The sequence below is a fragment of the Cydia fagiglandana genome, chromosome Z, assembly GCF_963556715.1.
Source record: "Cydia fagiglandana chromosome Z, ilCydFagi1.1, whole genome shotgun sequence".
NCBI lineage: Eukaryota > Metazoa > Arthropoda > Insecta > Lepidoptera > Tortricidae > Cydia > Cydia fagiglandana.
The window spans coordinates 17,798,657-17,813,739 of NC_085959.1; the positions used below are offsets into that span (position 1 = coordinate 17,798,657).

Here is a 15,083-nt window from a genome sequence, read left to right on the forward strand (position 1 = left end):
TTTTGTACACGGGTAGTTCAAAACTTTTTGGCGAAATTTTTGCCCTAACACTCATTATACATCTGTTGGTATTTAAATTTATGTACTAAATACCTATCTATATTTCGAACAAAGTTTTAAGTAGAAATCTTTTAACAGAATAAAATTAATTTTACCGGCATTGCATACCAAGACAATATTTATTATTTTAAATAGCATATAAAACAATTAATAAGTAAATAACATTTTTAATAATTAAATATGGGCCATAAATAGCAATATTATTTAAAACGAAAAACAGTAAATATTGCTAAATATGCACATTTTCTCATAATAATTTTACAATGTAAAATTTGGCATAAGGACAACCTTAGTTTATATACTAAGGTCGGGATTACCTACAAGTATTTACCTACTGTACCCACTTTCACGCCAAATCAGTCCAAATATCTATGTATGTATATACTTAAGTACCTCAATAAACAGGTATGATTATAATGATGAAAATTAAATGTTATAGGTACCTAGGTAATAAAATAAAGGTACCTAACTGATAATACTATAATTACGGCTTTATTTTATTGGCGGAGCACAATTGTAGTAAAATATGTATTCTTTTTTTGCCAGTGAAACCAACTTTCAACGTGGCGTAGGTATTATGTAAGTACAAGTAACATTTATAGCACCATCCACTGCGTCGTAGGATCTACTTTTCATACTATGGAAGCTTTAAAAAAGTGCTTAGGCTTGGCATTAGTTAAACTGTCTACTCGTACTGTAGGTACAGTGCTTGTAGGTATTATCAGTTAGGCTAAACCAATGCGGATGAACTAAACTCGCAATACTCGCATTAGGTACCTATTTATAAGTTACAAATATGACAGTAAATTAATTGGGATCTAATTATGGTTAACTACTATGTCACCATGACCATACCATCGACACGAACATATTAGTTCATATTTGCATACCTACCGAATGAAGCTTATACAAGTACCATTAACTTGAGTAAGATATATCTACTCTAATAACTTAACTCGCAAGTATTTAATACAGGCAATGCCGGTTTAGGGTACTTATGAGTCATTCGGTTTTTTTTCGTGAATAATGCATTTACATGTAGGTAGATCCTTCACAACACGTAGGTAATAAGTTTTGCTAATAATACTCAAATTTTAGAGAAAAATTCTTAATCACTGAACATCGAATTAGATCGCTATAATTAGATATGAGATCTACTAAAATATTATCTTTAACAATGGTTCGCTTGTCGCATCGCTAATGGCCTGGCCAGTGGCCAACCGGCGCGCGGCCTGGCCGGATTCAGCGACTCGTGCGCAGGCTGGGTGAGCAGTCCTCACAGCCGAGCGAGGTATGGAAGCGGATCGATAGGAACTAACTCCAATAGAAACGCACGCCATCGCACCAAATGGAACGCATAATCGCGCTACTCCGCATCCTCGAAACTTTTCGCAACCCCTCACAGCTCTGCTGGCTGCTCACCCTCACTATCCAGACTAAACTTTCTGAAAGTTACTTTTTAAATGGATAATGCTTATTTATTACATCCATTTGTAGTCGTAGCAACGTTATACATCACCAGAGCTTGTGATTTATATTTCTCTCATCACATTCCATATGTGATTATTTTATGTAACTTATGTTACGTGTAGGTAAGTATATAAAATTACACACGATAAGACTATAAACATTGAGATTTGTATAATACAGAACATTGGTTCTCTTATGAAGTTTTTCCAATACGTCTAGTCACAACAGCCCCTGTTCTCATGACTTAAGGTACCGATTTCATTAACCATTTAATTTATAATTTTACAATTTTTACATGTTACTAATTTCTCAATAACGGGTTCAGAAAACGCAACTTAATTTACGTTCCATGTCATCAACAATATCCAATATTTTTGTTTACAACTTCAGGCAAACCTGCCATAGGGTTTAGACTGTTTATGAACCAATAGGCAAATTCTGCGAGGTGAATGATTAATTCCGAACAACTTTCTTTATTGGACTAACACCAAATCGCGATAGTATTTAAACACCTCGCACATTAACGCTAAACACACAAGCGTACACAAAGATGTTCATCAGTTTCATCACTCAAACGTGTATAAGTTAATCGCGGCGAAACCAACGCCAATCCAAAAGATTCTGCTAAAAAGATCTTATGAATAAAAGAAAAACTGTTTGTTTTTGTGGTGTAACATCAGGGACCACTAACCTTACAAATGCTACCCTATTTTTATTAACAACAAATATACATTATTTAACTATTACTAATTATGCTAACGGAATCGTGAGGCATGAGATCCTGTCCTAAGCAATACCATCTCGCATCTTTGGCGACGAAAATCATGTTACCTAATATCCATTCTTGTAACATAATTAACTTAGATTACTTACACAAATAAACTTACTTGCATAACATCAATATGTATGTCAATTACCGTTGATTAACAAAAATCCATAAACTTCGACATTTTATTCTAAAATTTCAGGCATCATCAATTAATCACTAGGCATTTGGAACTAGAAATTCAACAATTACATATACCTACATGTATATGTATTAGATGTAGTGCATAATTATTAATTATGCTCTACATCTTGTACATAGTCTATATTAAAGTAATACTTGACATATAAATAAATTAAATGTATTTTAACATGACCGATCATGGTGACGCCACTCGCAGGCTCAATCGTTTCATAGAACGAAGAGCATTTTAATTTCCAAGTACGATTCGTTTGAGCGGTTGCAAGTGGCGCCTCCTGGCGTCAGTAAAATGACCTTCCCGCCTCCATGGTATATACAAAACTACATATTAGACAAATACAACCTATTGGTAACTGTATTTTTTTCTTATGAAATAGTGACTAGATTTTCATCTAAGTTTGCCTTATTAACATTCCTTTTCTAACAATAATGATTAGAGCAAATTATGTTCCCGGTAACATCATACAAAGCTGAAGTTGCGAATTGGAGTAAACAAGTTGAGTTTTTGACTATTTCGTTTTTTTATTAAACTAGTATCTATCTTACAGCTGCTTCCCGATTTCTACATGGAAAGCACAAAAGTTATATTAATTTAACCTACCTACTTATCATCACTGGCCTCTGGCTTCGGTCCAAATAAAACAGGTAAGTATTATGTGGTAAGCTTCTGTACAAAACAGATCTAGCTTCAACAGTATCTTATGTACCTACCTAATATGTACTTAAGTACTTGTAGCAAAACAGAAGTATCTTCTGCATATCAAGTATAAACAAGTGCAAATTATGTAAGTACAACCTACTCAAGGTCTGTAAAAACAGCATACAAGTTTAAATTTGCAGAATATGCATCAAATTACATGCCATTTTCGAGAGAAGTTAAGAAGAGACACAAGAGCAGATGGAATACCACGACGTTCTAAGGCCGGATATGATTAAACTTTAAAACTTGAAGAATGAAGCAGGTGTGTAATAGCGGAATCAAGATCTTGTAGAGATATAAATAAAATCTGAAGGTTCACAATCACAGTAAGTCAGGCAAAAATAATTGACTTGCAGACCCTTAACCAGAGACCCAAATTTCCGGAATAGACAAAAATATCTTTTTTCTTAGGTATACATCAATTCAGCAGAATTTCAAAATTTGGTCTACCTTTTGGTCTTATACTTGTGCGACATTGTTTTATTGTTTGAAGGTATATTTATTTTTTTATTTGATAAAAACATTATTTTATCTTCTATAAATATTTAGAAATGCTCAATTTTAGAAACAAATGATGTTTTAGGTTTTTACCCAAAATCCACAAACAAATAATAGACAGGTATGTACCTACTAATATGACAGGGAGACCCAAATCAACGACTCGAGACATTTCACAAATGTCCATATTATATGATGGTAGAAAATCGAGGTTTTCCCTACACATTTATCCGAACAACGAAGACCCGTATGAATATACAAGTAAAATAACATTTCATTATCAACAATGGTGTAATTTCCTTAATTTAATTTACTTACCCCCTATATTTTATGTTCTAATAATATAGGCCGTCTGCGGAACCGATTTAAAAGAATGCTTCGATATAATATGTATACGCATACATCAATATATGGTAGATAGCCGTGCCGTCATATAGCGGCCGTCTCCATACAAAAGAATAAGGCTAATAATGGATGTCGCAGTATATTGTATATGGAGACGGCCGCTATATGACGGCACGGCTATACGAGGAAACCAGAGATACTTATGTACGAGTATGTCGTTACTGAATAACCTGCCACGTATCTTAGTGTTCACAGTACTACGTGATTATACTGATTATCTGTAGACACTTCTGTCGATGATAATTATGACATCTCGAACGTATAAAATAATGCACAAATTTTTGGTTTTAGATGTTGTTTAATCATCACCTAAACCATAAACACGAAATGTTTAATGTAAACCTTTTTCTTTTCTAACCGACTTCAAAACAGGAGGTTATCATTATCAATTCGACGACGGTTATTATTTTATTTAATAATAAAGTCGCATTATAAACACCTTTATCCAGCGCTGTCCAGTTTTACTTAGAAAACATAAGATTTACCTACGTGCTAATTGATATTTCTAGTTAAGAAAAAAACACGGTTTTGCCTACAATATAATACTTTGTTATAATTTATAATACTGTAATAAAAAGTTTGGCACTCACATTTATCGATGCTTAAATTATATATTTCTACTTATTAGACTGTAGCGGAAAAGACCTACGTCTTATTATTCCCCTCTTGGTGGGGAGGTCAGATGGGAGTAGTGTTAGTAAAAACTAGTGCCTATTTCAGTTGTTAGGATTAGTTAGGGTTACCGGTCGGCCTTAAGAGCCAACAGGAGTGGTCATTTCTCCATACAAACGTACTCGATTGTTTCCTCCGTGGGTTTTGATGCTAGAGCAATGATTTTTTCAACACAGATTAATATTGTCAATATCTGTGCCGGACCGTTTTGCTTTTTTATGATATCTTTGTTTTTTAAGGAGCTAGAGCCCTTCAAAAATGGCCAAAATGGCCTAATTGACTATGCCGCAATGAGAGGCGTAGTATTCAAAACTGCTGCCAATTAGCCAAAAAAGAAAAACGGTCCGACACAGATAATTTCATAATCATTTAGATTTCCAAGTTTGGTTAGGATTAGTTAAGTTTTGAAGGAGGAAACAGTCGAGTACGAAACTTCTATTTTTGAGATTTTTACGTGGAATTTTTCGCCTTGTCCTTATCACTCTAGTTTTAGGAGCCGCTTCCGTTAGCGAGACGGGTATATTTACCTAAAATATTTAAAACTCAGCTCCTGTTTCGTCTTAAGCCTTTAACTTCTGTCCATTATTTAATTTGTTCAACATTTAATTAGTAAGTAGGCTCTAGACAGTTCCGTTGCGGCCGTTTTTTCAAGTGATAGGTAGATTTTTTTATTTCTTGTCATAGACCCATATTTCGATTAGACAGATAGAGTATGTGTGGTTATTATGAGGATTTGAAAAGTTCATTTTGAACGAAGGAACAAATGTGTCATGCTCTCTAGCTTTCTGGCAATCCCGCATTGCGTTTTGGTATGTTTTACTACATGAGGATTTAGTACACAATTTAGCCACACTTCAGTCATTTTTAACCGACTTCCAAATCCCAAAGGAGGAGGTTATCAATTCGGTTGTATGTTTTTTATTTTTTTTATTTTTTTTATTTTTTATGTTTGTTACTCCATATCTCCGTCATTACTGGACCGATTTTGAAAATTATTTTTTTGATTGAATGTATATGCATACAGATTGGTCCCGTTTCTGTCAAAACCCAGTTCTGATGATGGGTTCCATGAGGAATCGAGGGAACTCCTCAAATCTTAAAGGCATACATATAGTGATTTTTGGGTTTTTATCATCAAATCAAGCATATACATCCAAAAGAGTGACATTTGATGAAGTGGAACTGCTGATGATGATCAGAACGGAACTCCTCAACGACGCATAGTTCACGGTTGGCGATTTGTCCTCTTCGTTATGTTTGTTAAGCAAGTTCAGTTTTTAATGCACATTTTTGTCAAGCTCGAGTTCTGATGATGGGATCCATGAGGAATCGAGAGAACTCCTCAAATCTTAAAGGCATGCGTATAGAGATTTTTGTATTTACATCAGAAAATTAAGCATTTTCATTAAAAACTGTCACATTTGATGAAGTGGAACTGCTGATGATGATCAGAACAGAACTCTTCAACGACGCATAGTTCACGTTTGGCGATTTTTCCTCTTCGTTATGCTTGTTAAGCAAGTTAAGTTTTTAAGCCACATTTTTGTCAAGCTCGAGTTCTGATGATGGGATCCATAAGGAATCGAGGGAACTCCTCAAATATTAAAGGAATACGCATAGATTTTTTTGTATTTTCATCATAAAATCAAGCATTTACATTAAAAACTGTCGCATTTGATGAAATGGAACTGCTGATGATGACCAGAATAGAACTCTTCAACAACGCATAGTACACATTTGGTGATTACGAATTTCGATTTTGATTTGGACTGGGTCCCGGACTCGGACCCAGAACCGGACTCATACCCGGATCCGGTTCGGAGCCGGACCCGGACCTGGACTCGAACCCGGGCTCGGACCCGGACTCGGACCCGGACTCAGACCCGGACTCGGACCCGGACCTTGACCCGGAAAACCACTATGATACCTTAACTAAATAAACCACTATGATTACCTACCATTAAATGTGTAAGTATATAAGTATGATGATGCCAATCTTACTAGCCCCTCCCGCGTAAACCCCCGTACACCGCACCGCATGCGCCGTTAAGTGGGTTAGGTTAGGTTTGAACTGCGATCCTCACAGAACCGAACTGCTATCAGAGAAGTGGGTTAGGTTAGGCTAGAACTACGACCCTTACAGAAGCGAAATGCCAGTAGAAAAGTGGGTGGTTTTACCTCCTTTTCTACATAGTGTACCTCTATCTACAATAATCTTTCACCGGCCCCCATAGAAGTCGGTTTTTTTTTCTTAAAAATTATTATAACAGCGACTGGGAGTATTCAATGTTTTGACATAATTGCTGGTCTACATCTGACACTTCATCTATCCCTTTCCCCGCTTTTATAGTTATTGTTTAAAGTGTCATCAATTTCGGAATAGTCGTATGCTTTCAACAAATAATCAAATATTGCAATAATTTTAAAGAAACATCTGAAATATGATAATAAAGACTAGGGAATGCAAATCGGTTATAACCGTAACCGAATATTCGGTTATAACCGAATATTTTGACAAAATTTCATAACCGAATATTGGAAACTCGAATAACCGATTACGGTTATTTTCGGTTATTTATTTATGACTTAGATTGTATGTTTTTATCATCTAATGACTACAAAATCCTGCCTTGTTTGGCTGTGACGCCTGTGACTATAATTTTTGTAATTCGTGGCCTTTAATAACTAAAATATACCAAATTTACTTCTCTTATTTTTATTGAATATTGTGTCACGTTCAAGGTCATATTTTACTTTTACTGTATTTTATTAAAAAACGAAGACTTTTACTCATATTCACTAATACTGTAGGTACTAAAATAAAGATTTTTGTATTTTTTTAATTACTTTTGTAAATTTATAATTTTTCGTCGAAAATAACCGTAACCGATTATAACCGATATTCGGTTATTTTTCGGGCATAACCGTAACCGAAACCGGTTATGAAGTTTGGCCGGTTATTGCCTTCCCTAATAAAGACTAATGTTTATTTACCTAATTTGTCGACTATTATGAGGGTGTAAGTACTGCATTCACCATTATTGCGCACGAAGTAAGATTCCGATCTAACTGTAAAAAATGTGGGAACCGCAGTAAGAGTATACATTGGAGGCCCATATACACTTTTGCCTACACCTTCGTCCTTCATCTACATGACATTTAGCAAGTTTATTAGAACATCAAGGAATAGCACTACACGTATTATCGTTATTGATTGACGAAAATAGGCATATTTTATTAGGCTGTACCGAACATATCAAATCCACTGACGTGGTCCAGCGTGATTAACTGATTAACCATTTAAATTTAACCGCCAGAGACTGATATATAAGACATTACATATCCAGCTCATTTCGCCACAGTCTGATAAATAAGACAAAGATCTGATTTGGTTTTTACGGCACATTTATAACTCCCGTAACTATGCCAACCTTACTCTGCGTGGTACAATTACTGTCGGTGGCGACACGAGCATGCTCGATCAAAAATTGCTGGCGGTTAAAAGGTTAAAATGCTTAGTCGGTGTGGACGGCCGCGCTCGTTTGGATCGGTTAATGGAGACCCCAGATCCTAGAGCAAAAATATAGCGCCGATCTTAATTTGGATCGATCAGTGGATATCCAATCCAGCTACTTATATTGAACGCTGTAAACTGTTTCCAGCATTCGACGTGTGTCATTGTTTTGGATGACTAGTGGCAGTGTCCGTTATGTATGGAGCTATAAAAACAATCATAAGTCTAAAAATTATTGTCGGTCTTGTGAACGATCGATGCTTATCTAATTAACATATTTCATAATTAACAGACATTGTTGAAGAAATACCGTGTTGAGTTAGTAGTGAGAATTTGTACGTGTTCGTTGGTTCTATTTTACCAAAATTTAGATTTTTTTGTTGTTTCTGGAATAAATTTTCCAAGTCGTCAGTTGGTGTCAAATATTAGTATGTATTTTACACTGTAAAGAGTATCAGAAGTAAGAGTACCGGGGCCGGTCGGGGGCCACGGACCGAGCTACTCTCAGAGTGTGGAGCACGGCCTTTCACGGTCATTCCGTGCTGCAGGGAACATTGTTGGCAGATTCGGCTGAAGTTGTCGGCGGCTGGACGCTGATTCGGACTTCGCCTGTAGGGCCTACCACGATTTTCACCTGAAAATCAATAATCAAATATTACACATACCTACTTATTATATCCTAAGTACTAACTACAGTTAGTATAAATATTAAATTAGGTTACCGACATAAAAAATATAAATATTGAAATCTAAAATTCCTTAGGGTGTTATATCACCTGTTTAATTTCTTTGTCCAATGTGTATTTGCGTCTCACATTTTACTTAGTGAGAGAGTGAGACGCAATGCATTTCACATTTCAGCTGGCCTTAAATGGTCACAATAGAATGAATCAAAACGCACCCTATTAGAAATTACTTGACTCTCACCTTAATTGGAAGAAACATATATCCAGAATAAAACCCAAACTTTTCCTTCCTTTATACTACACGTTTATATATATACGTTTTAAAGTCAAACACCCATACTGAATGCGCCGACTACATATCAATATTACGCTCAAGCCTGGTTGCGCTATGGCATTATCCTATGGGGACATAGTAGGTACTCGCCTAGTCCCCCCGTCAGACATTCATGGCGTAGTAGACCGGGTTAGAGGGCGGCGCCATGGGCGAGGTGGCGGCGGCCGCGGCCGGGCCCGCTGGTGCGCCCTCCGGGGCGCCGCGCGCGGCCCGCGACGGCGAGCCCGGCGCTTGCTGGTACAGCGGTGCTGCCACCTGGGGAATGGGCCACGGTTAGCAGGGTACATCAACTATTTCTTATTGTTATCCTATCTCGTCAGACAGGGAATAATCATACCAAAATTAATTAGAATGACCGTTGTAATAATTTCTTTATATGTACTATTGAACATGTTCGTCGTTACGAAGAGAAACATGTCGAGCAAACATCGACTTTAATACGTTTAATAATTATGTCAGTCCCCAATCAGGCCTCATAAAAGTAGGCGGTCAATCACAAACCAAATCGTCGGGTGACAAGCAAAAGTCACTAACTAACACCATTGAAATTATTGGACAATAATCCGTGTTACAAGTGTAATAAAGTGCATTGTTACTTTAATTTTTTGATAGTACTTAGTGACTTTAGCTTGTCACCCGACTAAATGTACTTTACGTTATGTTGTCATACCTTTTCCGAGTAGCATATCATCTGTTTACCGCCTCCGGGCTGCGGCGCCGGGACCGGCCTGTATCGCGCCGGGGCTGGGATTAGGGTCTGCGAAACATAAAACCTGGTCAATACACCGAAAGCACACCGTTGTAACTAACAATTTAACTAGAAATTTGTTTAATTTTAGCCTATAATTGACCATTGCGAAGCGAAAGTCTATGTTAGAATATACGACCAGAACTAGTTTTATGTTAGTCATATTCAAAAACAACCCTGTCAACCTTTCCAATGTCTAGAAACTTTGGTTCATTTTAGAGTCACAGCATACACTTTTTATGGTTGGAAAATAACTTTCTAACATTTCATGATATTTGTTTAATCCACGTAAAGAGTTTCAAATTAAGCTGGTGACTCTGTAAGACTCTGGTGACTCTGGCTGACTCTGGTGCTGCTATAGAGCACGCGGGTCTGTCTTTGCACAACTAGGCGTGACTCACTCTGCGATTTCTTCGCTTTGCTACAGGTAGCTAAAAGTACATCCGTTCCACCCCAATTTTGGGGAAAGCCATAAACCGCACGTGGCGCTTTCGCCACTTAGCGGCCATATCTGTGCAGCCGGCCTAGCCAAGGTTACAATCGCTATCGCTTCGACAACGAAAACCATTATGTCTCTCTATCACACTTCCATATTAGTGCGACAGTGACAGTTGCGTTTCGATCGCTACGGAGCGTAAGCGATCGGCATCTTGGCTACGCGGCCTGATCGTAACAGACGCGTTTTGTTAGAGACCGAGTCTTCTGTACCTAGTACTATTATTTAAACCGTGGCGCGACTTTAAATAAATGTATGGCTGAGCTATTTTGGAGATTACTTAACACAAAATTGACAATAAATCCATATACCTAATTATCGAACCTACTCACGAAATTTCACGACAATTAATTGATTGAGAAATACGAGCATGTGAAGGAGGAAGACAGACAAACATTATTGTCCAAGCTGAAATGGGGGACACTTCGCGCTCGCTCGTACAAAAAATATTTTTGACTTTAAATGTATGATACCCATATTTACTATAAGGGTAACATTCCATTTCTAACCGCAGCTGCGCTACTGGGTACTGAACGCGTCGCTGTTACTGTCAATTTCCATAGTAAAATGAACAGGCCGCGTAGCCAAGATGCCGATCGCTTACGCTCCGTAGCGGTCGAAACGCAACTGTCACTGTCGCACTAATATGGAAGAGTGATAGAGAGACATAATGCTTTTCGTTGTCGAAGCGATAGCGATTGTAACCTTGGCTAGGCCGGCAGTAGTGCAGCTGCGGTTGGAAATGGACCGTCAGCTCAAGTATACCTGCAGTTGCAGGGCGTGCGTGTACTGCGCGCGCTGTGGCTGCGCCGGCGTCGGCTGCGGCGTGCTCGCGCCGCCGCGGCCCTGCTGCTGGTAGTACGAGTGCATGCGCGTGTCTGAACAACCGTCCAACCGTTCATTATACACCCATAAACAATTGACGACGAAACAGTTTACTACAAACTCTTTTTAGGGTTCCGTACCCAAAGGGTAAATCGGGAACATATTACTTTGACTCCGCTGTCCGTTCGTCCGTCCGTCTGTCCGTCTATATCTCACGAACCGTGATAGATATAGTTCATTTTTTTTAGCATTAGAAAGAACTTGCAAGAAGGTAAGCGATCTTGACATGTCTTTTAATTGAAAATGATTTTTAAAAATCAAAAACTATTACTTATGAAAGGCTGCTATTTAACTGATCACCAGATTTAGTAAAATATAATACCAAAAAAATATATTTTACCACCCTAAAATAATGAATGATCACCAAAATTATAACACCATTTTAATGTGAAATGATTACCAATTTTATGTCGTTTTACTATCCTTTTAAAGGAAATGACACCAAACTAATCATTATTAACCCAAAAATAGTAAATGATTACCAAATTTCAAACCCCATTTTAATGTGAAATGATAACCAAATTTATTACATCTTGCTATCCTATTAAATAAAATGACACAAAAATAATCATTGTAAACCCAAAAATAGTAAATGACCACCAAAATTAGAACTCCATTTTAATGTAAAATTATAACCAAATTTTTAATTCTTGCTATCCTATTAAAGCAAATTACTCCAAAATAATCATTGTAAACCCAAAAATAGTAAATGACCACCAAAATTGTAACCACATTTTTATCAAAATTTTTTTATCAAAAATGTGCAAATATTTAATATAATACTATTAAATTAATTAATCCACTTCGTCACCTTTTTCTAGAAGCTTTATTTCTGTAACAGTCGCAGTTCTAATCTAATCTAACCCACTTTTCTAGTAGCATTACGTTTCTGCAAGGGTCGCAGTTCAAACCTAACCTAACCCACTTTTCTAGTAGCATTTCGTTATTGTATGGGTCGCAGTTCAAACCTAACCTAACCCACTTTCTAGTACCATTTCTTTCTGTAAGGGTTGCAGTTCAAACCTAACCTAACCCAATTTTCTAGTAGCATTTCTTTTCTGTAAGGGTCGCAGTTCAAACCTAACCTACTTTTCTAGTAGCAGTTATTTTCTGTATGGGTCGACTTCAAACCTAACCTAACCCTCTTTTCTAGTAGCATTTCGTTTCTGTATGGGTCGCAGTTCAAACCTAACCTAACCCACTTTTCTAGTAGTATTTCGTTTCTGTATGGGTAGCAGTTAGGGTTTGCACGACGGATCCGAAATGTATGGGAAGATCCGCGGATACGGATCCAGATCCGGATAATTTCATACATTTCGGATCCGGATTGCAAACCCTAGTAGCAGTTGAAACCTAACCTAATCCACTTTTCTAGTAGCATTTCGGTTCTGTGAGGATCGCAGTTCTAACCTAACCTAAGCCACTTTTATAGTAGCATTTCGTTTCTGTAAGGGTCGCAGTGCTAACCTAACTTACTACTTACTTACTTTTCTAGAAGCATAACGAAATGCTACTAGAAAAGTAGGTTAGGTTAGGTAGGTATGCGGTGCGGGGTACGGAGGGTTGAGCGGGAGGGGCAAGCGGTAATTTTGGCATCAGTTTACTTTTTTTGGTAATCATAGTGGTTTATTTAGGTGAACATATCGCATTAATTTGGTCTTCAAGATTTGGTGATCATTAATGATTTTTGGTGGTCATTCAATATATTTGGTATTTGAATACAATTTGCAGGGCAGTCGTAATTAAAACGGTGGTACTTTTGTTTTTTTAGGCCTTATTTTTTTGGTGTTCAGTAATTTTTTTTGGTAAGCATTATTTTTTTATTTAGGGTACCAAAGTATTTTTTGGTGGTCATTATATTTGTAGCCCTTATGAAAGCAGAAGAATATAAATGATCGTATTAGATTCATAATATTGATTCATAATTGTTACATATTAGCCGTAATTTATTTTTAAAATGTGTTATTCAATTAAATGACACATCAAGATTGTTTACCTTATTTCTAATTGTAAAAAACGAACTATAGACAGTTGAAATTTTCACAGATGATGTATTTCTGTTGCCGCTATAACAACAAATACTAAAAAGTACGGAACCCTCGGTGGGCGAGTCCGACTCGCACTTGTCCTATATTAACACACTCATCTACTTTTAGGGTCCACCTAATGTGCATTTAGATCTAGCGTACGCACAGTTAGCCCGCTGTTCGTACGTATCGCGTAGGTACGAAGTAGAAGTGAAAAGGACTCTAATCACGAGGAAATACGGACATTGTCCCTATATTTTGTATCTTTATTGCACGCGCATAGCGCATGTTGCTGTCCCACTCGCTCTGTGGCGTTGACAGCCGCATCATCGGCGGGACAGTCATATAATTCTGCAAGTGCGATAGAGATAGGAAAAGTCGGGTCAATGTACGAAATTCTTCGTGTTTAGCGTCCTTACTTTAGCAGCGTGATCCAAATCAGACGCTATTGCACGGAATCTTGAAAAATAACGAAGTCTCTTTTTATCTCTGTGTACGAAGGAACTTCCGCTTGTTTTACAAGTGATTTAAAAGCTGTCCCTTAACGGATCTCTCGTTTACTAGTATAGGTATTAGTTGAAAAAATATTATACTTATACTTTCAATATTATTGAACATTATTAAATTGCACAACGGGACTTAATCACGTACATATTTAAGTTTTAAGATTTACCTCCGACGTTTCGAGGACGGCGTTGTCCCCGTGGTCTCGGAGAAGACCACAACCACGAGACCACGGATACAACGCCGTCCTATTTGGGGAAATTATTCTGACTTAGGGTCGGTTGCACCAAACTGTTCGTATCGTTAAAGAGTTTGCAAAATTTTTATGTATGGAAAGTTACATAGTGGCACGCTGGGGCGCGCCGGCTGACGTTGATCAGTCTGTCAAATGTGGTTGGTGCAACTGGCCCTTAGTGTTTCCTAGTGGAACTAGTATTAAGTATAACATAAACTCACAGTCGTTGGCGGTCCAGTGCGCCGTGTAGTCGTGGTGCTGGTAATGGTAGTGGCTGCTGTAGGGCACGTAGAGCAGCTGGTGGTGGTTGCGGATGGGGGGCGGAGACTCCGGCCGGCGGAAGCGCGCCGCGCGCACCGGCGACGTCTGCTCCGAGCTCGTCTGCGAGCTGTACAGCTCTTGGCTGCTGTCCGAACACCTGGATAACCGAGGAAATACACTTTGGTCACAATTAAGCAGAACTAACGTCCGGCACGGCACATAGTGTACAGACAGTACACACAACCACAAAACAACAAAAATCACACACAACAACAGCAAAAATTGTAAACAGCACCATGACCATAACGTAGTCTTCTAATATTCAAGATTTTCCCTATTGTATGACATTTTTTCAAGAATCCCAGAATGGACTGTAACAATTTAGACGATCCGACGATTCATTTTTCGTAATTCTAATGTTGTCAGTGCCGTTTGCGTTGTCTAACTAGGTATGTAGTTAAAAAGTTATTTATTTACCTATAAATAATAGTCTACAATAACAAAATTGAGGTGAGCAAAATTTGGTGAACGTGAGATAAAATCATAAAACTGCGGATCAATATCGCAGAAGCACGGTGTTTGTGAATAGTAACGTACCCGATGTTGGCGTAGAGCGAACAG

General features: G+C 37.7%; 1 protein-coding gene across 1 annotated transcript in view; it reads right to left on the reverse strand.

Moving 5' to 3' along the window:
- Positions 1 to 9,408: 9,408 nt before the first annotated feature.
- Positions 9,409 to 15,083, reverse strand: part of LOC134679322 (uncharacterized) — a 76,425-nt gene continuing 70,750 nt past the window's right edge. Inside the window, exons 13-16 of the mRNA XM_063538227.1 lie at positions 14,423 to 14,619; positions 11,316 to 11,428; positions 9,977 to 10,063; positions 9,409 to 9,561 (exon numbers count right to left, since the gene is read on the reverse strand). Coding sequence (XP_063394297.1) covers positions 9,409 to 9,561; positions 9,977 to 10,063; positions 11,316 to 11,428; positions 14,423 to 14,619 — 550 coding nt within the window. The remainder of the gene's footprint in view (positions 9,562 to 9,976; positions 10,064 to 11,315; positions 11,429 to 14,422; positions 14,620 to 15,083) is intronic.